Source organism: Erythranthe guttata, chromosome 10 (genome assembly GCF_056151865.1).
Source record: "Erythranthe guttata isolate IM_541 chromosome 10, IM_541, whole genome shotgun sequence".
NCBI lineage: Eukaryota > Viridiplantae > Streptophyta > Magnoliopsida > Lamiales > Phrymaceae > Erythranthe > Erythranthe guttata.
The window spans coordinates 16331582-16355111 of NC_142542.1; the positions used below are offsets into that span (position 1 = coordinate 16331582).

Genomic DNA, 23530 nt, shown 5'->3' on the forward strand with positions numbered 1-23530 from the left:
TATTTTAACTTTCTTAAACCTAAATTAGATTATTGATTAATTGATTATTAATAATGGATTAGTATTTGATTATTTATTATATCTGACTAAGAAGGTATTTGATTAGTTGCCCGATTTATATTTTCTCCTTTAGTCCCTATTGTAGTCGGATGGATTTTCTAATTAATCGAGAAAATAAAGTTCAACTAATATTATATATTGGAATTAATATAGCCGACAATTAAGTCCCCATTGGACTGCAATTTTCGACTATATAGAGTTATAGAAGGAGTGGAATTTGTGTGTGACTCTAATTCCTTGTGCTATATATAATAGAGATTAGGTTGATGAGAAAAAGAACTCCGACACACGCCTATTCACGTTGGGGAAGAGAATATATTTTTCTCTTCTTCTTTTCTCCCTAAGTTTCTCGATTATAGGTTTCAATTTCTTCAAGTACAAGTCCACCCTTGTAGAAGAATTATTAATCCGGCATATACAATAGATGATTATAGGTTTTTAGAGCAAACTATAATTCCCGAATTTTCTGAGCAGTCCTGCGAAGAAAATCACCATAAATCAACCGTTAGTCGGATAAGCTCGAAATTTATACAGTAGCTTTATAACCCTTGGATCTACAATCTATCCGAAGAGTTTCCCGGAGATATCGGTGAAGGAAGAGGACTGGAAATTTCTGGACAGCAGCTTTTACGAAGGTTGAAGGCTTGACGTGGATCCTCGTTTGTGCGCCGAAGATAGAAACGAATCTGCTCGCGAAAGCTGTGAGTTGCTAGATTAGATTTATTCCGCTTTAAACGAATCTAATCAAAGCATGTTAATAAAATTAAAACCGGCTAATCTAGAACCTCTTGCGAATTTTCATTGAATCCTGGGCTTCACATCCCAACAGTAAGATCATTTACCTTTTTTTTTTTTCTTTTTGTATCCTTATAAGATGCCTACGTATTTTTCATTTCAAAAGATTTTCTAAATTCTTTAATTAATTATTTTTTTCAATTTTGTTTCCTTACATTTCTTGCAATCAATGCATTTTTGTTTGTATTTGACTATTTTCTATGTTCTATTTCAACATTAACACTTTCTGTTGAATTTAATTTGACCTTATTTTGAAATGAATTTTAGTGGCAAACCGAAAACATCCAACTCAAAAAAAATTGTTATGAAATTTAAATACAGTAGAACCTCGATAAATTATAACCCTATTAAAATAATAGTTTCTTCAAGTCCCGACTCGGTAAAAACCTACTAAATTATAAGTTCGATAATTAAATATTTCGCTAAATTAATAGAATTCTCTTAATCCCGACTATATTAATTTGTAGAGATTTAACTGTAATCTCGTTTTTCCAATACATATAAAGCATCGGTTAATACCGTGCAATCTAAGTTGTTACTAACCATATCTAATTCTACACATTTTATTTTATTTTGAAACTTTTCAAGTATTTATTAAATTATTTATTTATAAAAGTAAATGATATTTCAATTCGTAGAAACCTCATCCAAACAGAATTCCAAATCACAACAAACTCCCCCTATCAGATAACTATCTAAGAGATTCAAACTAGTTCAAATACATCTCTCTCTAGACTTCTCTCTCTCTCTAACTCATTCTCACTCTCTCTATAAAACCTAATCTGACTATTTTTAACTCCACCATGACTTTTAACTACTGAACCCTCAGCTCCATATATATACAACAACAACAGAGAATATTCCGGCGGCGGAATTATCCCCAGCTGAAACTAACAGTACTCAAGTAGTGATTCCGATGCGGCCGCATGGTAATTACGCAAGGAAACCCTATCCGCCAGGATACCGGTTCGCGCCGAAAGACACAGAGCTGATTGTCGATTATCTGCTGAAGCGGATCCGAGACGAGTATATACCCGTACCGGAAATCAGCAACGTCAATTTTTACCAGGCCAATCCTCAGACACTGGGAGGTTTGTTTCTGTCTTTTTTAGTGTTTTTTGTTTTTAGGGTTTTTCAACTGTTTTTTGTAGTATTCGTCTGTGTGACGAATTGCAGAAATCGATATATTCTTGATATATTTAACACGTGCTGAAATGTACTTACTGTTTTCCTTTTTTTCTTTTTTCTTTTTTAAAGTTGAAAATTTAGATGTGTTTTTTTTTAGGGTTTTTCAACCTTTTTTTCGTAGTATCCGTCGGTGTGCAGAATCGATATATTCTTGATATATTTAATACTTGCTGAAATGTTCTATTGTTTTTTTTTTCTTTTTTTTTAAATTGAAAATTTTGAGTCTTGTTTTTTTTTTTCTTTGTGTGAATTCTACATGATGAGTTACTATGGTTTCACACGTGTGTAAAAATAGAGTCGGATTTGTCATTGAAGATGAAGATTTAACACGTGTTAAAATTCATATTTATTTTTTATTTTTTATTTTTTTTGGTTGAGGATTTAGATTTTAGATTCAACAAATTTGATTTTTTTTTAAATGGAGATTTAAAAATACAGTCAATATATCATTGAAGATTTAACATGTGTTGAGTTATTATTATTATTTTTATTATTATTATTTTGTATTATTTGGTTGAGATTTTAGATTCTGTGGGTATTGAGTTCATTCATTCACATAATATCTTGTATAGATACTTTATATGTGTGAAGAACATATCTGAAATATTCTTGAAGAATTTAACTTAACACATGCAAATATAATTATATCTATTTTTTTCCCCTCTTTTTATTTTTTTTATTTTTGGATAGCTATCTATCCTAAACTTGGAGAAAATGAGTGGTATTATTTTACGCCGAGGGACCGAAAGTACAAAAACGGGTCCCGCCCTAGTCGATCTGCAGGCACCGGTTATTGGAAAGCAACCGGTTCCGATAAATCTATTTGTTCTTCCGACGGCAAAATTGTTGGTTACAAGAAATCGCTAGTCTTCTACAAAGGAAAACCACCAGCTGGCACCAAGACTAATTGGATCAAGCACGAGTACAGATCTAACGAACCCTCTCGAGCTCGACCTAGAACCGACAAACTTGACATGAGGGTTTTATTTCATTTTATTTTTTTCAATTTTCTTCACTATATATGTTTAAAATCATTTATTTAATTTTGTTTTTTTGGTGTGCAGTTGGACGATTTTGTGTTGTGCCGTGTGTACGAAAAAACGGGTGAACCGGCCGACAATCCGGTCAAGGAAAAGAGTAACGCTCGTCGTACGAATAAGAAAGTTGTTGTGAAAGAAGTTGTTGTTGAAGAAGCTAACGATAATAAAGACGAGCAGCCACAACCCGAAGAAGTAGCTGCCTCGGATTTGCGCGGTGATAATACTAGCCATGATGTGGCGGCACCTCTAAACGAGGACGATCGTTTCGATTCCGAACTATACATTGCCAAATTTGATGTGTCTTCCGAAGAATATCAATTTCCGGAAATCGAACAAATATTTTCAGAAGACGTTGACTTGTACCTTGATTGGCTGCAACTTCCTAACAGCCCTGATTTTAATTCTCAGCAGGTGCAATGTCACGATATTTATGACGGGTCTCGTTTTTATTCTTTTGGCGGTGATTTGAGCTCTACTTTTAATCGGAGCATGCCAAATAAGCGGAATTTTGACAGCATGCAAAACAATGGAATTCCGGAGAGCATGCAAAACAATGGAAATCCGGGCATCATGCAAAATAATTGGAATCCGGGCAGCATGCAAAACAATGGAATTCCGGAGAGCATGCAAAACAATGGAAATCCGGGCATCATGCAAAACAATGGAATTCGGAGAGCATGCAAAACAATGGAAATCCGGGCATCATGCAAAATAATTGGAATCTGGGTTGCATGCAAAATAATTGGAATCCGGGCAGCATGCAAAAAAATTGGAATCCGGGCAGCATGCAAAACAATTGGAATCAGGGCAGCATGCAAAATATTCCAAATCCGGGCAGCATGCAAAATATTCCGAATCCGGGCAGCATGCCAAATATTCAGAATCCGGGCAGCATGCCAAATATTCAGAATCCGGGCAGCAATCAAAATCCATATTACATGCCAAACGATCATCGGGCGGCTTCTGCTGCTTACTATTTTCGACAACATGGGAGGCATAACTTTGGCATGCATGCGCATAATACGAGGAATGTTGCCCCTCAGTTGCCGAATATTTACGGAGAAAACCTAAACGGGAAAAATATTCAACATGGTCACTCAAGCAGCGGGGGCAACAACTTTGTTCCCCCGCCGGGGGTTGGTTCGACAACTTACAACACTGATTATCATCCGAGGAAGAAAGCTCGATCTAATAGTGGTTTGGAGTTGAGGTAGTGCTTTAGGAACTAGTAGTTAGGGTTTTCGTTTTTTCGTTTTCGGCACTTTTTTTTCTGAAATTTGTGACAACAGTATATGTGTTGTTGTTGGTATATGTGATGTAATAGGGAGGTTCGAGCAAAGTTCGAACCCCATGCTCCCCATATTGTGGGGAAGAGATTATATATACCATTTACCTTAGTGATTAATATTTTCAAGTATATTTATATATTCTTAGTCGAGAACTTAATAAATAATTCGTAAATTATATTATGTTAGTTCGTAAAAGTTTTGAATTTCAGATTTGAAATTTTTAGAATATCGAATTGTTTTCGTATACATTGAAATATGGTTGGGTTTTGAATTTTCTTTTTTGGGAAAAAATATCTATGACTTATCTCCTGCTTTCGAATTTTCTCAATCTCCGACGATCTCTTATTTGAGTGTGTTGGTAAGTTTTCGAGTTTTCTCCGTCAATGGTAATGTACAAAAGAAAATGACATGGGGACGTTGACACGTCGAAATGGGGAAACGAACACGGGAAAAAATGGATATGAAAACATGGGAAAGCATATAAATGTTAAAAATATAGGGGTGTGTTCATAAATTCTAAAAGATGATGCAATCTTACATTTATGCTTAACGTCAATTACATGTTATATCCGCAAATTATATAATTTATAAGTTCCAATCAGTATTATTATTCAACAAACTATAGACGGTGCAATAAATTTGTTTTACTATAGAATTGGCATTTATAAAAAATATTAGAACACCACTAGAAGTGAAAATTAATGAGAAATAAGATTTTCAATTGTAATTTAAAGTCTTTATCTAAAAGAGGTTTTAGATTTTCTTTTGGATAAAAAATACAAACATGTTTCTTTTGGGTGGAAATGTATTTTTTCCATTACTATCAGAAACGCCCTCAAAACTTCTAAGTAATTATAAAAACGGCCCTGAAACGTATCCAAAGCACAAATAACATATTTGTACAGAAGTTTCCGTGCATCATAGTGTTGTCACAACATTATTTGCTTTGTATATCAAAATTTAGAAAATATGTCAAAAATAGAAAAAGATAAAACATATTTTAATAATCTGTCTATCTTCTTACACATATATAGTACATTGGACCACACATCCCTATATCAGAGGAGATTAAAGTTTTGAATCTAACTTCAATTCTTCATACACATATGCACTTATAGTTATAACTGTATATATGGACCATTCCACCATCTCTCTCTCTCTCTCTCTCTCTCTCTCTCTCTCTCTCTCTCTCTCTCTCTCTCTCTCTCTCTCTCTCTCTCTCTCTCTCTCTCTCTCTCTCTCTCTCTCTCTCTCTCTCTCTCTTTCTCTCTCTCTCTCTCTCTCTCTCTCTTTTTGTTTATTTATTTTGCCCTGTAAAAGTGAACAGAAAAAGTAAGGCCAGAAAATTAGTAAAACACAAAAAACTGGCATATGTGGCTTTTCGTCTGTACTTGTTTGTTCAAACAGTGACATGTATATATGATCACAATTAAAATAAGTTTTCTTTTTTTTTTTTATCTATAGTCTACTGCTATTATATAACATAAACTCGTATATTCAGTTGGTCTGACTCTGATAACATGTTGAATGACAAAATAAGTTTGTTGCCGTTGTAAATGTATTTACTACAATTTATATCGTAGCGAAAAGAAATACACTTTTGCAACAAAACAAGTTGTTGTCTTACATGAAATTTGTTGTGAAATATATATAATACTGTTCACAACAATATATTTCGTTGCCTATGAAATTCAAATGCAACAAAAATATCTTGTTGCAAAAATGTTAATCTTTAGCCACAAATACTATATTTCGTTGCTAAAATATAACCATTGGCAACGAAACTAATTTCGTCGATATAGAAATCGTTGCCTATTTTACATTTTCTTTTAGTGAACATATATCTTAGTGCAATTGTTTATGCGCTTAATTAACATATGGCATGCAGGTAGTTGACGTGTTCTGAAGTCTATAAATACATGCATGTCCACAAAGCAAGTTTTTATCACAGATTTTAAAAGAGAAAATCAGAGCAAAAAAAAAAAAAAGATATACTAGAGTTATTTCAATATCTCTTTTAGAGTATGTTGTATGAACTCATCTCGAGTACATAACTTATAAAATCTGTTAATTTGTGCTGAAGGCTAGACTTGATTGTACGAAGAATATGTGTAAGATACATTCATAAAAGGTAAGATCATTTATTTTATTTTTATTTTATTTTTTTTATCCTTATAATATTGTTTATATATGTATATTTCACATTTTAAAGGAGTTCACAAGTATTTACTTGTGGATATTAAATCCGATGTTTTACGATTACTCCGTTGTATGTTATGTTTAGAGGTATCATACTTCACATAAATTCTCTATTTTAATTATTTACTAAGAATTCAGGGCTATTGATTATTCCTTTTTTTATATATCATTTATTTATTCTATGGTCTTACAAAACGACAATTACTTAAATACGTTCATATCGCCGAAGAAGTCAAAGGGTCAACAGGTCAAGTTTTACTACAATTACTTGAAATGCGTTTGGGTAACATCCTTTTCTAGTTGGGTACGGCTTCGACTATTCCCGAAACCCGCCAATTAATTAACCATAGACATATTTTAGTGAATGGGCGTATAATAGATATACCAAGTTATCGCTGCAAACCCCGTGATATTATCTCGGCGAAGGATGAACAAAAATCCATGTATTACTATATCTTTGTACTTTTTTATCAATTTTTTTTCTAAATTGTGTAAGTTTAAAAAATTATTTCTTATAAGATGCCTACGTATTTTCATTTTTATAAATTTTCTAAATTCTTTTAATTATTTTTTTCAATTTTATTTTCTTACATTTCTTGCAATCAATACATTTTTGTTTGTATTTGACTTCTATGTTGTATTTCAACATTAACATTTTCTGTTGAATTTAATATGACCTTATTTTGAAATGAATTTGTTTAGTGGCAAACCGAAAACGACCAACTCAAAGAAAATTGCTATGAAATTTAAATACAGTAGAAGCTCGATATATTAATACTCGATAAATTAATAACCTCGTTAAAATTATAGTTTCTTCCAGTCTCGACTCGATATATTAATACTCGATAAATTAATAACCTCGTTAAAATAACAGTTTCTTCTGATATCGACTCGATAAAAGCCTACTAAATCATTAATTCGATAATTAAATATTTCGCTAAATAAATAGAATTCTGTTAATCCCGACTGTATTAATTAGAGATTTAATTGTAATCTCGTTTTTCTAATGTATATAAAGCATTCGCTTATTAACATATTATAAAATCTCCGATTCTTGGTCTAGATACCGTGGAATCTAAGTTGTTACTAACCACTAGTATTTCTCCACGTGCGATGCACGAGGTGATATTGCAAAGAGTAAAAACAATAATAACTTCAACACGTGACATTAAAATGAGTATATTTGAAGAAAATATTAAGCGAAAAGTCATGTATGATTTGAAGAGGAAAACAAAGTTACAAAAATATCATCACCGATTTCGTAGAAACATAAAAAGTTTAATTTTTTTTTTACAATGACGTCATTGACAAAAAAAGGGGAATAACAAATAGAGTTAAGAAAAATTAATAATTAAAAAAAATAGTTACAAAGATGTAAGAGAAATAAAAATTACAATTGAATAACAAAGAATGTTTAAAAAAAATTAAAAATAAAGAAATAGAGAAATTTGAAAATTCAAAAATAAAGAATGTGTAAACTGCGGTAATAAAGAAATTCGGAAATGAAAACATGAAAAAGTACTGAAAATCGAGTATTAGTGAAAACACGAAAACTTAAAAGGTATAGAGACACCTGAGAAGAACGGCAAGATTCATAGACTAAGTGCTTGAAATGTTCTTTGTGGCAAAATTGTATGGGTCGTCTAAAAAATCGTTAACACGTTTAAACTATTAGGAAAGAAAAAAGGCAATAAGTTAGCAAATTAAACAATAAATTAGCAAAGTAAAGTGCTATTGCGTATTGTTTGGGCAAATCTTACTGTGTGCGAGATTTTTTAATGCTTTTTTCACTGCCGAAATCTTTCAATTATTGTAGAAATAACAAACTGATTCAGTTGCATGTCTGACAATTAAAATCATAAAACAATTAAAATGTAAAACCTATAGAATTTGAGACCATTGTATGAGAGTAAGAAAAACACATCAAATCTTATATAAACAAATAGTTATTCGGACATCGATCATAACGTAATCCTGGTTTCTATCGAGCAGAGTCTAAACTTCTACACAATCTTTCATAGTAACAAAACGTAGTGTATGAATCATATGCACTTAACACAAAATAAAATTGTCTAAGAAAAATAACACAAAAAATAAATGACCGTATGAGACCATATTGAGGAAATTTATGTTAGAAAACAAATATTAGAAAGAATATTCATAACTCAATAATAAAATAATCATGGAAAATAAAACCACCCCAGGGATAAGTGATGTAGATATGTTATACATAACATAAAACTCATTGGTTGTGTTTGGTAAGCTTTTGGGCTTCCATTTCCATTTTATTGTGGAGAAAGATGTTTTGGGAGAAGAATTTGAAAATAAAATAAAGTTTGTTTGTGTTTTGAGAGGAGACTAGCAAGTCAAATCATGTCTAAAAGGTGTTGGAAAATGGTATTTTGAAAGAAAAATTTGAAGGATAAAGTGATTTTAGTTTGTAATTTAGTGAAGACAGCTTTCACTGTAGCAGTCAAATCATGTCTGTTAGAGAGAGAAAATTTTGAATTCTTTTTGGGGAAAGTTTTTGAAAATATTTCAGAAAGGTAATTTTATTTTGGGGAAAGAATGAAAACACAACTGCTTAAGAATATTCCTGTCAAATACCTAACAAGTAATATGAAGTTAATAAGAGCCATACTTTAAGATTATATAGCAACACCTGCTTTAAGATTATTTACTGCACCCAAAAGAAACAGATTAATTACTCCACAATTAAATGCTTATACATCTTAAAGAATAAATAAAGATACTCCAAATTTCTTTTCACATAAAAACGAATGAATTATATTCATTTGGTTAACTGAAGCATAACACATGAAAAGGCAAATATAATTACTTGACAACTACTTACATATATCATTATATGTAAGATCAATTATCACTTAATGTGATAGTTTTGTAGGTATGACTTTTAAATACAAAAAAAAAAAAAAAAAAAAAAAAAAAAGATGAAACTTTGGCAATTCTAATTACCAAAATATACCATAGATAAACAACAAAGAAAGTAAACATTCAAGAGGATTGTAATGCATCGAAACAACAAAAACCCAATAACTCAGTGCATAAATGTCATCAAATTAGAAAATTTACCAAAATATACCATAGATAAACATGAGGCGTAAAGTAGGCAATGCAAAAAAAAAATTATCAACAAACGGAAGGGAAATCTGTATGGCCATTATATTAGAGCAGAGACAGATGATCGATGAAGCACGGAGTTGTGGGATGAATTTCACAAATATTTATGGAAGAATCAACTAGGAATATGTAGAAAACTAACGGGAGAAAAACAAAACAAAATATATTGACTTGCAAGTAAACGGACAAAAAATGTTGGGTTTCGGGCACGCGTACGCAGCGGAAAACAAAAATTTTATGCGAATTAAACGAGTTTAAATCACATAAGCACATGCCCGACAAATTAAAATCAATTAATTGCGTACCTTTGCGCTTCCAGCGAAATTAAATAACAACATATATGCTAATTAATTTAACCGAATTTAAATCAATTAACATTCTCGCGTTTAAACCAAATAACATGCTTGCAATGATTTAAAACGATTACACATAATCACATAAAATCATACGAAAGCAAACATGAATATATATAGCGTTTAAACGAAACAAGAACTTCGAGTTCGTGTGTTTACCTCTTGAAGCGTGAGGCAGGAGCGCTAAGCAAGTCGAGATTGCTACGGAAACCAATCCGTACAATCGGGGCAGCAGCGGTGCAGCGGCAGCGGCGGTGAGACGGCCACGGCGGCGCGTGAATCTCACGCGCGGTCTTCCGGGGCGGCGCGTGGGGCAGCGTGCGGCTTCGGCTCGTGCGCTGCTCCTCGATTCTTCGATCTTCGGTCTTCCTCCTCTCGGATTTCACCTCGTATACTTCGATCTACTAAACACGTGGCACTAGACAAATAATAGTTAGAAAAACGGAAGAAAAAGAGAAGGAAAAAGCTACCGAAACAATCGGCCGACGAACGGCCGACGAACGGCGAAACGGCGGCGTTGACGGCGGAGGTGGCCGCGGGAGAGAGAGGCCGAGAGAGAGAGGTGGACGGCTAGGGTTAGGGTTAGGTCTTGTGTGTTTGTGCAAGGCCTATAAATCAAGTATTTATAGTCCCTTGCATAAAACCCTAACGGGCTTAAGTTGGACCGGGCCCAACAGCTTAAGCTCGTTAGTTTCTTTACTTGCTCGTCTCTCTCAATTCAATGATCGGAAAATTGCAACAATTACATTTTCGGAATCATTATAATATCCTCGTCATTACGAGTGCCATCTTTCATTTTCCAACTTTCCAAAAGTGGAAACCCTAGTTCAGTGCACTTTCTAAATTTGGAAACTTCCCGATTTAGAAAGTTCACTAACACGTTTGCCTATTCTTTTCCTTTTCTTATTCTCATTCATAATTACAAATTACGAATGTTGGACTCAATCGTATTGACTTCCAATCATGCAAAGATAAACTATTTTATCTCTGACCGTTTATTCAAAGATCTCATGTGCACGAGCAGTGTGACCCTCGATGGTTCAGGTGTAAGCTAGCCGTGGGCCCACAACCCTTTGTGGTCAAAACTCGTTCCTTAGAGTTACGATTAAGATGAAACTCGTTTCACCTTAATAACCCAACGAATCAAGATTGGCGTCTAGCAACTACGCGTCATGATTCCCTAGATACAAATAAAGTGCCTGCAAGAACCTTCAGATATAGTTAACGTACAGTACGGTCCCTTCGATTCATATGTCCCGATCGAACTAGAGGCATTGGTTCATCGAGACCTATTTATATGTTCAATGACGGTGCGATCGTTCTAAGTGTTGTAATCCTTACGTGCATGACTTAGAGAATCGAATTCTCTAATCATCACTTAGTCAGCTCTGGCCAGAGACTTAGAATGATTACAAACTTTCAGAACACACAGGACATCCAAGACTATTCTAGCGATCGAATCCCCGACTACAATGCACAGACCTCCCACTAGATTTCGGACTGCACGAACACTGGCCCTTGGGATGGTCCTCGGTGGAACTCAGGGACAGGTCACGATACAGCTGGTCCTCTAGTGAAGTCACGGTGATGTCTAGGTTATAAGGACTAATGGTGTACAACTATACCATAGATATCTTTACTCGATTATTGAGAACCACTTACAGATTTCTAGGGTGAGAGAGTTCAGTCAACTCGTCAACTTACGATCACCCACTTATGTATGCCGATATCACAATACCGTTTACTGATGAGATGCATTACACATACACTAAGTGCTAGTCTTAATGGGAAAGGCCGATATCCTCATTAGTGGCGTAACCCTTCGACTAGGAACACGTTTAACAGTTATAATACTTAAGTAAATATCTCACGATCCTAACGATCAATTACTAGTAGTTGTAATAACTGTAAGGACTATATCTATGCTTGTGACAAAGGGACAAAGATATAGAATGCCAAGGTGTTTTATCATTGATACGAATAAAGGTTTGTTTATTACATTAATAAATATGAAAGACCACAGCCACACGTTGGCTTGTTGGTCACCTACTCTAACAATCTCCCACTTGACCTAAAGCCAACTACCCATAAACCGCAATCCCATCGACTCTCGATGTTTCTCATTGACCGATCTTGGTAAATGCTTCGTGAAGGGGTCTGCAACGTTCTCTTCTGAGGTGACTCATTCTACCTTAACTTCACCTCTATCAATGATCTCTCGGATCACGTGATACTTCCTCAGAATATGCTTCGACTTCTGAGGAGATCGCGGCTCCTTAGCTTGTGCCACGGCTCCGGTGTTATCACAGTACAACGGTACTGGATCACTAGCATCAGGAATGACACCCAACTCTTGGATGAATTTCCTTATCCAAGTCCCTTCCTTTGCTGCTTCGGATGCTGCAATGTATTCCGCTTCGGTAGTGGAATCAGCCGTCGTGTTTTGCTTGGAACTCTTCCAACACACGGCACCACCATTAAGCGTGAATATAAATCCAGAATTCGACTTTGAGTCGTCCACGTCTGATTGAAAACTAGAGTCGGTAAAACCCTCTAATTTCAACTCGGCACCCCCATAGACCAAAAATATATCCTTAGTCCTTCGCAAGTACTTGAGGATATCTTTCACGGCTTTCCAGTGAGCCGGGCCGGGGTTAGACTGATATCTGCTTGTGACACTCACAGCATACGCAATATCGGGTCTCGTACATAGCATGCCATACATTATGCTTCCTATGGCAGAAGCATAGGGCGTCATTTTCATCTCCTCGACTTCACTAGGTGTTTGCGGACACATAGATTTCGAGAGACGAACCCCAAGGGACATTGGCAAGAATCCCTTCTTGGATTCTTCCATGCTAAACCGTTTCATAACGGTGTCTATGTACAGGCTTTGGGATAAGCCAAGCATCTTTCTCGCTCTATCTCTATAGATGCGTATTCCTAATACATAAGATGCTTCTCCCAAATCCTTCATTGAGAAACGTGTGGACAACCATGCTTTCGTTTGCTCCAACATTCCTACATCATTCCCAATGAGCAGAATGTCATCAACGTAAAGCACTAAAAATATCACTGCCCTCCCACTAACCTTCTTGTATACACAAGGTTCCTCCGGATTCTTCTCAAAATCAAACTCTTTGATAGTTGAGTCGAACCTAATGTTCCAACTTTGGGATGCTTGTTTCAATCCATAAATGGATCGCTGGAGCTTGCAAACCTTTTGCTCACTTCCAGAAGATATGAAGCCTTCCGGCTGCGCCATGTAAATTTCTTCCTCAATATCTCCATTAAGGAAGGCGGTCTTCACATCCATTTGCCATATCTCGTAGTCGTACCACGCAGCTATGGCCAGCAAAATCCTAATGGACTTCAGCTCCGTGACTGGCGAAAAGGTTTCCTCATAGTCAACACCTTGCCTTTGAGTGTATCCTTTCGCTACCAATCTAGCTTTATAGGTCGACACCTTTCCATCCACTCCAATTTTCTTCTTCTAGATCCACTTGCAGCCAATAGGAACAATTCCTTTAGGTGGATCTACCAAGGTCCACACCTTGTTGGAGTACATGGAGTCCATTTCGGATTTCATGGCAGTTAGCCAATGTCCCATGTCCGCATCCGATACGGCCTCATTGTAGGTTCTTGGATCTCGTCCAAGATCAATATGATCTTCATCATTTTCGAGGAGGAATAACCTATCCGGCATTTTCCGAACTCTTTCGGATCTACGTACCGTAGGTTCAGGAGGTATATTAGTGGTTTGTTGTATTGGTTCGATTACTTGTTCTTGCGTTTGAACTTCATTTTGTGGTTCTTGAACTACTTCAAGTTCTATCATGCTGCCCTTTCTATCGGATAGAAACTCCATTTCCAAAAAGGTGGCATTTCTTGAAACAAACGTCTTTGCTTCTTTGACATAATAGAACTCGTATCCCATTGAGTCTTCGGGATACCCCACAAAATAGCACAAGTCGGATTTACTATCCAACTTATCTCCCACTAGCCCCTTCACATAAGCGGGACAACCCCATATCCTAATATGTTTGTAGTTGGGTTTCCGGGAATGCCAAAGTTCATACGGTGTGGATTTAACTGCTTTGGTGTTAACTCTATTCAGCAAATACGCGGCAGTACGAAGTGCATGACCCCACAAGTATGCCGGTAAGTTTGTGAACCCCATCATTGATCGAACCATATCTAATAAAGTTCGATTCCGACGTTTGGATACTCCATTAAGTTGAGGAGTTCCCGGTGGAGTCCATTGGGACTGTATCCCGTTTTCTTTTAGATAGTCAATGAACTCGATGCTCAAGTATTCTCCACCACGATCGGATCGCAGCTTCTTAATACTTCGTCCGAGTTGCTTTTCCACTTCGTGTCTAAAATCTTTGAACCTTTCAAATGTTTCGGACTTGTACTTCATCAAGTACACATACCCATACCTAGAATAATCGTCGGTAAAGGTAGCGAAGTAGTTATATCCACCCTTCACACTAACACTTAGTGGACCACATACGTCTGTATGGATCAAATCCAAAAGACCCTCGGCTCGTTCCATTTTCCCTTTGTAGGGTGATTTGGTCATTTTCCCTTTAAGAAGTTGTTGTTGAAGAAGCTAACGATAAAAAAGACGAGCAGCCACAACCCGAAGAAGTAGCTGCCTCGGATTTGCGCGGTGATAATACTAGTGGTGATGCGGCGGCACCTCTAAACGAGAACGATCGTTTCGATCCCGAACTATTCATTGCCAATTTCGATGTGTCTTCCAAAGAATATCAATTTCCGGATTTCGAACTAGTATTTTCAGATGAGGTTGACTTGAACCTTGATTGGCTGCAACTTCCTAACAGCCCTGATTTTAATTCTCAGCAGGTGCCTTGTCACGATATTTACGACGGGTCTCGTTTTTATTCTTTTGGCAGTGATTTGAGCTCTACTTTTAATCGGAGCATGCCAAATAAGCGGAATTTGGACAGCATGCAAAACAATGGAATTCCGGAGAGCATGCAAAACAATGGAAATCCGGGCATCATGCAAAATAATTGGAATCCGGGCAGCATGCAAAACAATGGAATTCCGGAGAGCATGCAAAACAATGGAATTCCGGGCATCATGCAAAATAATTGGAATCCGGGGAGCATGCAAAACAATGGGATTCCGGAGAGCTTGAAAAACAATGGAAATCCGGGCAGCATGCAAAATAATTGGAATCCGGGCAGCATGCGAAACAATTGGAATCCGGGCAGCATGCAAAACAATTGGAATCAGGGCAGCATGCAAAATATTCCGAATCCGGGCAGCATGCAAAACAATTGGAATAAGGGCAGCATGCAAAATATTCCGAATCCGCGCAGCATGCAAAATATCCGGAATCCGGGCAGCAAGCAAAATCCATATAATAACATGCCAAACGATCACCGGGCGGTTTCTACTACTTACCATTTTCGACAACATCACGGGCATAACTTTGGCATGCATGCGCAGAATACGGGGAATTTTGCCCCTGTGTTGTCGAATATTTACGGAGAAAACGTAGAGGGGAAAAATATTCAACATGGTCACTCAAGCAGCAGGGGCAACAACTTTGTTCCCCCGCCGGGGGTTGGTTCGACTACTTACAACACTGATTATCATCCGAGGAAAAAACTCGATATAATAGTGGTTTGGAATTGAGGCAGTGCTTTAGGAACTAGTAGTTAGGGTTTTCGTTTTTTCGTTTTCGAGACTTTTTTTTCTTTCTGAAGTTTGTGACAACATGTTGTTGTTGGTATATGTGATGTAACGGGGAGGTTCGAGCAAAGCTCGAACCCCATGCTCCCCATATTGTGGGGGAGGGACAAATACCATTTACCTTGGTGATTAATATTTTCAAGAATATATATATAATAAATAATTCATAAATTATATTATATTAGTTCTTAAAGTTTTGAATTTCATATTTGTAATTTTTAGAATGTCGATTTTATTTTGTATACATTGAAGTTGGGTTTTTAATTTTATTTTTCGGGAAAAAATATGTCTTTTTGGATAGAAGCTTTTACTCTATGACTTATCTCCAGCTTTCGAGTTTTCTCAATCTCCGACGATCTCTTATTTGAGTTTCGAGTTTTCTCCGTCAATGGTAAGGTACAAAAAAAATGACATGGGGACGTGGACACGGCGAAATGGGGAAACGAACACGGGAAAAATCCTATTTTTGTGAAAAAATGGATATGAAAACATGGGAAAGCATAGAAATATTAAAAATATAGGGGGTGTGTCCCTAAATTCTAAAAGATGATTGCATTTATGCTTAACGTCAATTACATATTGCATCCACAAATTATTAATAATTTACAAGTTTCAATGCATATTATCATTCAACAAATTATAGCTGGTGCAGATAAATTTGTTTTACTGTAGAATTGGCATTTATAAAAAATATTAGAACACCACTAGAAGTGAGAATTAAAGAGAAATAAAATTTTCCAAGCACAATTCCAACTCTTTTTGTGAAAGAGGTTCTAGATTTTTTTTTGGGTGGAAATGCAATTATATTTTTTCATTATTATACAAACATGTTTTTGCGTTTCGAATACATTTTTTTCCATTACTATCAGAAACGCCCTCAAAACTTTTAAGTAATTAGAAAAACGGCCCCGGAACGTATCCAAAGCGCAAATAACACATTTGTACAGAAGTTTCCGTGCATCATAGTGTTGTCACAACATTATTTGTTTTATATATATCAAAAATTAGAAAACATGTCAAAAATATAAAAAGATAAAACATATTTTAATTATATGTCTATCTTCTTAGTTCTTACACATATATAGTACATTGGACCACACATCCCATATATCAGAGGAGATTAAAGTTTTGAATCAATTCTTCATACACATATGCACTTATAGTTATAACTGTATATATGGACCCTCTCTCTCTCTCTCTCTCTCTCTCTCTCTCTCTCTCTCTCTCTCTCTCTCTCTCTCTCTCTCTCTCACACACACACACACACACACACACCCACACACCCCAGTGATGGGAAAGAATAAGGTCCACATTTTTTCAGACCAGACTTTAAGAAGAGAATTAATATGTAATAGTTAAAAGGTGTACAGATCACTTGTATACATACATTGTTCTTTTGGCTCAATGGAGGTTAGTACTCTTTAATTTGATTATTTAATAAATTTTCCTATATTTCTTTTTTATTTTCTTACACTGTGTAAGAAAGGAAAATAAGTCCATGACCAATCGATATAATTTCTCATCATGTTTATGTATATTCATTATAAAATAAAAGGTTCATTTTTCCATAAATTTATTGTGGAAATGTTTATTCAACGAAAAAAAACCTCAAATAAAGGGCAAATTACACATCACCCGTTATAAATTTCTAATATTCGCACTTTACCTCCTAATTAAAAATTTAAAAAAGTGAATGACCCACTTCAAAATGTTATTCTTATTGCACATTACGCCAATAGCAAAATTCCGATGAATTATATTCATAATGGGAATATAATTGAGTGTTTTTGTTGCACGAACCCGTTTAGATGTTATTTTTTGTTGTGTGTTACCCATTCAAAACACTATTTTTCTGCACATGACCCCTTAAAATATTACTTTTATTGCACGATACCCACCGAAAATTGTCTTCTAGGGTAAAATGAAATCAAAACAATACTTAGAGGGGGGGGGGGGGTTTATCCCTTTTTTGAATATTTAGAGAAGAGAGTGCAAAAAATGAAAAAAATTATAGAGGGTTAAGTGCATTTTATCCTAAAATAAATTAATCTAACTAATTAGTGGGATTTGTGGCAATTTCTTGTACCAAAAGGCGAAATCCCTCGCCCCATGGCAGAATCTCTCGGCGGCAGTTTCTTGTATTTTCTTGAATTCATTACAAAGGGAACATTACTAGTCGTCGTACCTAATAATCCACGCGTGACCCCACTCTCCCCTTTTAGGACATTAATAAGGCAACTCCATCTACCATCAGCGCACGTTAGCAAAAGCCTGAGGGGTGTTGCATAAAATGCGCTGGTGTCAACTTCACATGCAAAATGATGATGCTAAAATGTAGATCATCAGGAGTAATGTATAAAATGAACTGGGAGAGCAAAGCGGATCAGTAGCTTGACAACTTGATGATCCTGACAGTGGAAATAGTCCAGAGAATACAGTTGATAGTATTACTCAGTTAATAGGACGTACCTTAAGGAATGAGTTCAAACCTTTATTTATAGCTTAGTTGAGATTGCCGGGCCCGAACCTTACTTGAAGGTGATTGGGCCTCGGTGATAATGGTCTTCGATATTGGGCTCGTGGCCCAGTAGGTAAATAAATTGTAGGCCCATTGGGTTGGCCCAATTAGGCATATCATTAAGCCCCCCACTCTCGAGTCGATGTGGGGGCCATGTCGAAATGGGTTTTCAATCGTGTCGAGAGTAAAAATTGTAGTGTTCGTTCTTTGGCATATGGCACGATGGTGTGCGAAAATGTATTGGAGCGTGTGTCGGAGGGGCGTGAATGCGCGTTGGCGCATAGCGCGACCTAGTTGTCGCGATGTAAGTTAATTGAGTCGTCGGTTTTGTCCCGCGACGATGTAGTAGCGAATTATCTCCTCGTGGGAGTTGTCTCGTCGCGGGGTAATAGTGTTGATCGAGTTATCTCCTCGTAGGAGTTGTCTCGCGATAATGTAGTAGCACGGATCAAGTAATCTCCTCGTGGGAGTTGTCTCTGGGGTAATAGAGTTGATCGAGTTATGTCCTCGTGGAAGTTGTTTCACGATAATATAGTAGCACGGATCTAGTATTCTCCTCGTGGGAGTTGTTATTTTTCGACATTGTCAATGTTTTGACGCGTTGCTTATATGTGTTTACATATAGCCTTGTGCGTGAAGTACTTGAGGAGGGGATCAGACTCTCAAGATTTTTTTTATGGGGGTCGTGCCCCTTGTTAGACCTCGTGAGTCTTAAGTAGGTTTGGACCGTGGCCACGTTTTAATGAATGACCCATCGAAAACAGGTAGATAAATTTGAGTAATCAAGTTGGCCAACTATATAGATTCTCATAATATCTCTAAGTGCTTCTAGGATTGTAATCGTGCTAACTTGAGCTTGCGATTATATAGTGAATTTTGGGCGAGCAGTCTCCTCATAGGAGTTATCTTGCAGCGAAGTTGTAGGAGCATTGGATGACGCGCGTCTAAGGAGCGTGCGGATTGAGGTCGCTCATAGCGAGTTGTCTCCTCGTGGGAGTTGTCTCGCAGCGAGTCTTTTTATCGAGCGAGGTGGCTGCACGTGGGAGTTGCCTTGCAACGAATTTGTAGTGCCGAGCGAGTTGGCTCCTCGTGGGAGTTGTCTCGCTGCGGGTTGTAGTACCGAGCGAGTAATCTCCTCGTGGGAGTTGTCTCGCTGCGGGTTCGTATTACCGAGCGAATTGGCTTCTCGTGGGAGTTATCTCGCTGCGGGTCGTAATATCGAGCGAGTTGGTTGCACGTGGGAGTTGCCTTGCAACGGATTTGTAGTATCAAGCGAGTTGGCTCCTCGTGGGAGTTGTCTCGCTGCGGGTTGTGGTACCGAGCGAGTTGGATCCTCGTGGGAGTTGTCTCACTGCGGGTTCGTAGTACCGAACGAGTTGGCTCCTCGTGGGAGTTGCCTCGCTGCGGGTCGTAGGATGGAGAGAGTGGTCTCCTCGTATGAGTTATCTCATTGTGGGTTCGCAGACCCGAGGGAGTTGACTCCTCGTGGGAGTTACCTCGCAACGGGTTATATGACTGAGCGAGTTATCTCATTGTGGGAGTTCTCTAGCTACGGGTTGTAGTTCCGAGCGAGTTGGCTCCTCGTGGGAGTTGTCTCGCTGCGGATTGTAGGACGGAGCGAGTGGTCTCCTCGTGGGAGTTGTCTCGCTGTGGCGTTGAGACCCGAGGGAGTTGGCTCCTCGTGGGAGTTGCCTCGCAACGGGTTATAGGACGGAGCGAGTAGTCTCCTCGTGGGAGTTATCTCGCTATGGCGTTGAGACCCGAGGGAGTAGTCTCCTCGTGGGAGTTGCATCGCAACGGGTTATAGGACAGAGCGAGTGGTCTCCTTGTGGGAGTTATCTCGCTGTGGTTTCGTAGACCCGAGGGAGTTGGCTCCTCGTGGGAGTTGCCTCGCAGCGGGTTGTAGGACGGAGCGAGTGGTCTCTCCGTGGGAGTAACCTCGCTATGGTTTCGTAGACCCGAGGTTGGCTCCTCGTGGGAGTTGTCTCGCAAGCCCCCCACTCTCGAGACGATGTGGGAGCCAAGTCGAAAGGGGTACCGGATCGTATTGAGAGTAGATCGGTGTTGTAGTCTTGCGTAAATCGTTGGCATGGCGTGGAGAAATAATTTTTTTTTTCTCATTTGATAGCGAACGCAATTTGGTAGGTGCTTTAAAGGCCTCGCGCAATTTGGTGGAGCGCGTTGAAATTCTCGTGCGATTTGGTGAAGCGAGTAAAAATCAACGCGCAATTTGGTGAAGAGTATTGACAGTTGCGCGCGCTCCGAGGATCAGAGGCGGCGTATGGAAGAGCACGCGCGCTTGGGATCGCGCGCGCGGTGGCAGCCTTTGGAAGCCGCATGAGAGAGAGTGCAGAGCGGTCAAATAAATTCATGGGGAAGCGCGCGCAATAATTACAGAAGAGAGAGAAAGAGTAGTGCAATAAATGCTGGAGGAGAGAGAGGGGGTAGGCACGTGATCTCCCCTCTTACTTCCTTTTTCTTTCCTTTTTTTTATATTATTTTTCTTTTTTCTTTTTTGGCGGGCCCGCGCGCGCTGCACGATGGGCGCGTGGCAGTCACGCGCGCGTGCTGCTCACGCGCTCTTCTTTTTTTTTTTTTGTTTTTTTTTTCTTTTTAGCTGCGCGCGCGCTGCCCATTTGGCACGTGGCTTCCACACGCTCTACCCTTTTTTTTTTCTTTTTTTTTTTTTTTTTTTTTTTTTTTTTTTTTGTTTTTTCTCCTGGCCGGCCACGCGGGTGCTGCCCATGGGGGCGTGGCAGGCACGCGCGCCTGGTGTGTGCCCTGTTCAATTTTTTTTTTTCATCTTTCTTCTTTCTTTCTTCTTCTAATTCTTCTTTTTTCTTCTATTTTTTCATCTTCTTATTTTTTCTTTTTCTTTCTTCTTCTGTTTTTTCATCTTTTTTTTTTTTCATCTTCCTCTGGGGTCTCGCGTGCGCGATTTTACCCCCTTCTTTTTTTACTCTGGTGGTTGATGTTCACCCCTTGGGATGTTATATTTTTTTAGTAGGGAGATTATACTAATTCGTGTATGTATATATGCTTAGTGGGAAATTATTCACCACATCAATGATTAATAATTACCCGGTGTACTTCACCAGGTGTACCATCTCAAAAATCGTAAATTTCCAATTTAGCAAGTGTTAATATTACGTTTACATCCGGAACACTAACTTAATTATAATCGGCCATCGCAATAAATTACAATTCTAATAAGCACAACTGATGACGGAGCCAGCATAGCGGCAGAAGGGGTCATGGCCTCTAACAATTCTCGAATTCCAATTTTCTTATGTAGAGATTTAAAAAAAATTGTATATAATTAACATTTAATTATCGGCCTTATAAAACATTTTAATGCATTAGGTCCTCGAGAACTTAATTTTTTTCCACTAGTGTGCATAACAATATTTTTACGTCTATGAGAATTAATTATAAATAAAATATTAAGCACAAGCTCTGATAATGCATACATATGGTGTACATATATAGATTATATTTATATCTTATATTCTAATAACATGTAATACGATGAAATTGATTCTAATAATCTTTTATCCACCGCCCTAATTATCAAAGCCATTTTTCAATTGAATTCAACAAATCAAGTAGAAGAAATAAAATCAAATCATAGAACTAGCATATATATGTATAACTATAGATTCAATCCAACAACTCCTATATATATAATGTTTCAATGAAATTTTAGCTCAAATAATTATTTACTCCTGTAAAACATAAGAAAAACTATAATATGATTAGACACTATAATTTGAGTAATTAATAACACTTATTTTCATATGGTTAGGCAGAAAATATTGTCGATGTGCTAGTTGTCACAACTTTATATAGTAATAATAAAAAAGGATTAAGTCACAAGAAAAATAAGTATTAATGACAACGAAAATAACAATTTTTAATATTAATTATCGCATTCGGATGTCACTTCTGCCATTTTTTACTTGTAGTGAGTTAAATTTAAGAAAAAATATAAACTAGTAATCGAATAAACGAAGAAACTTAATCAATATATATAGAGGAAGAACGCGAAGAATTTGGATCTAGTGTTCGAAATCACCATTCAGTCGTCGTAAATCTCCCTTTTGCAAGTGTTTGTTATCTTCTTGTTATAATGCTTCATAAAATTCAAGTAATATTTTTATACTTTGTGTAATATTAAAATTTTCAATTACTTTTTAAAGTAGTGGATGAACTAATTAGTCAACATATTTTAACTTTCTTAAACCTAAATTAGATTATTGATTAATTGATTATTAATAATGGATTAGTATTTGATTATTTATTATATCTGACTAAGAAGGTGTTTGATTAATTGCCCGATTTATATTTTCTCCTTTAGTCCCTATTGTAGCCGAATGAATTTTCTAATTAATCGAGAAAATAAAGTTCAACTAATATTATATATTGGAATTAATATAGCCGAAAATTAAGTCCCCATTGGACAACAATTTTCGACTATATAGAGTTATAGAAGGAGTGGAATTTGTGTGTGACTCTAATTCCTTGTGCTATATATAATAGAGATTAGGTTGATGAGAAAAAGAACTCCGACACACGCCTATTCACGTTGGGGAAGAGAATATATTTTTCTCTTCTTCTTTTCTCTCTAAGTTTCTCGATTATAGGTTTAAATTTCTTCAAGTACAAGTCCACCCTTGTAGAAGAATTATTAATCCGGCATATACAATAGATGATTATAAGTTTTTAGAGCAAACTATAATTCCCGAATTTTCTGAGCAGTCCTGCGAAGAAAATCACCATAAATCAACCGTTAGTCGGATAGTCTCGAAATTTATACGGTAGCTTTCTAACCCTTAGATCTACAATCTGTCTGAAGGGTTTCCCGATCGGATCAACGGTCGCGGAGATATCGGTGGATCCTCGTTCGTGCGCCGAAGATAGAAACGAATCTGCTCGTGAAAGCTGTAAGTTGCTAGATTAGATTTATTCCGCTTTAAACGAATCTAATCAAAGCATGTTAATAAAATTAAAACCGGCTAATCTAGAACCTCTTGCGAATTTTCATTGAATCCTGGGCTTCACATCCCAACAGTAAGATCATTTACCTTTTTTTTTTTTTCTTTTTGTATCCTTATAAGATGCCTACGTATTTTTCATTTCAAAAGATTTTCTAAATTCTTTAATTAATTATTTTTTTCAATTTTGTTTCCTTACATTTCTTGCAATCAATGCATTTTT

At 36.9% G+C, this 23530-nt stretch overlaps 1 protein-coding gene across 1 annotated transcript; it reads left to right on the forward strand.

Annotated features, from left to right (window-relative positions):
• The first annotated feature begins 1673 nt into the window (after positions 1–1673).
• On the forward strand, positions 1674–23273 carry LOC148767703 (NAC transcription factor 47-like). The gene is made up of 4 exons (XM_088824760.1): positions 1674–1946; positions 2734–3023; positions 3108–3494; positions 23169–23273. The coding sequence occupies exons 1-4, from the start codon at positions 1772–1774 to the stop codon at positions 23271–23273; spliced, it is 957 nt and encodes a 318-aa protein (XP_088680886.1). The 5' UTR covers positions 1674–1771.
• Positions 23274–23530: the final 257 nt, after the last annotated feature.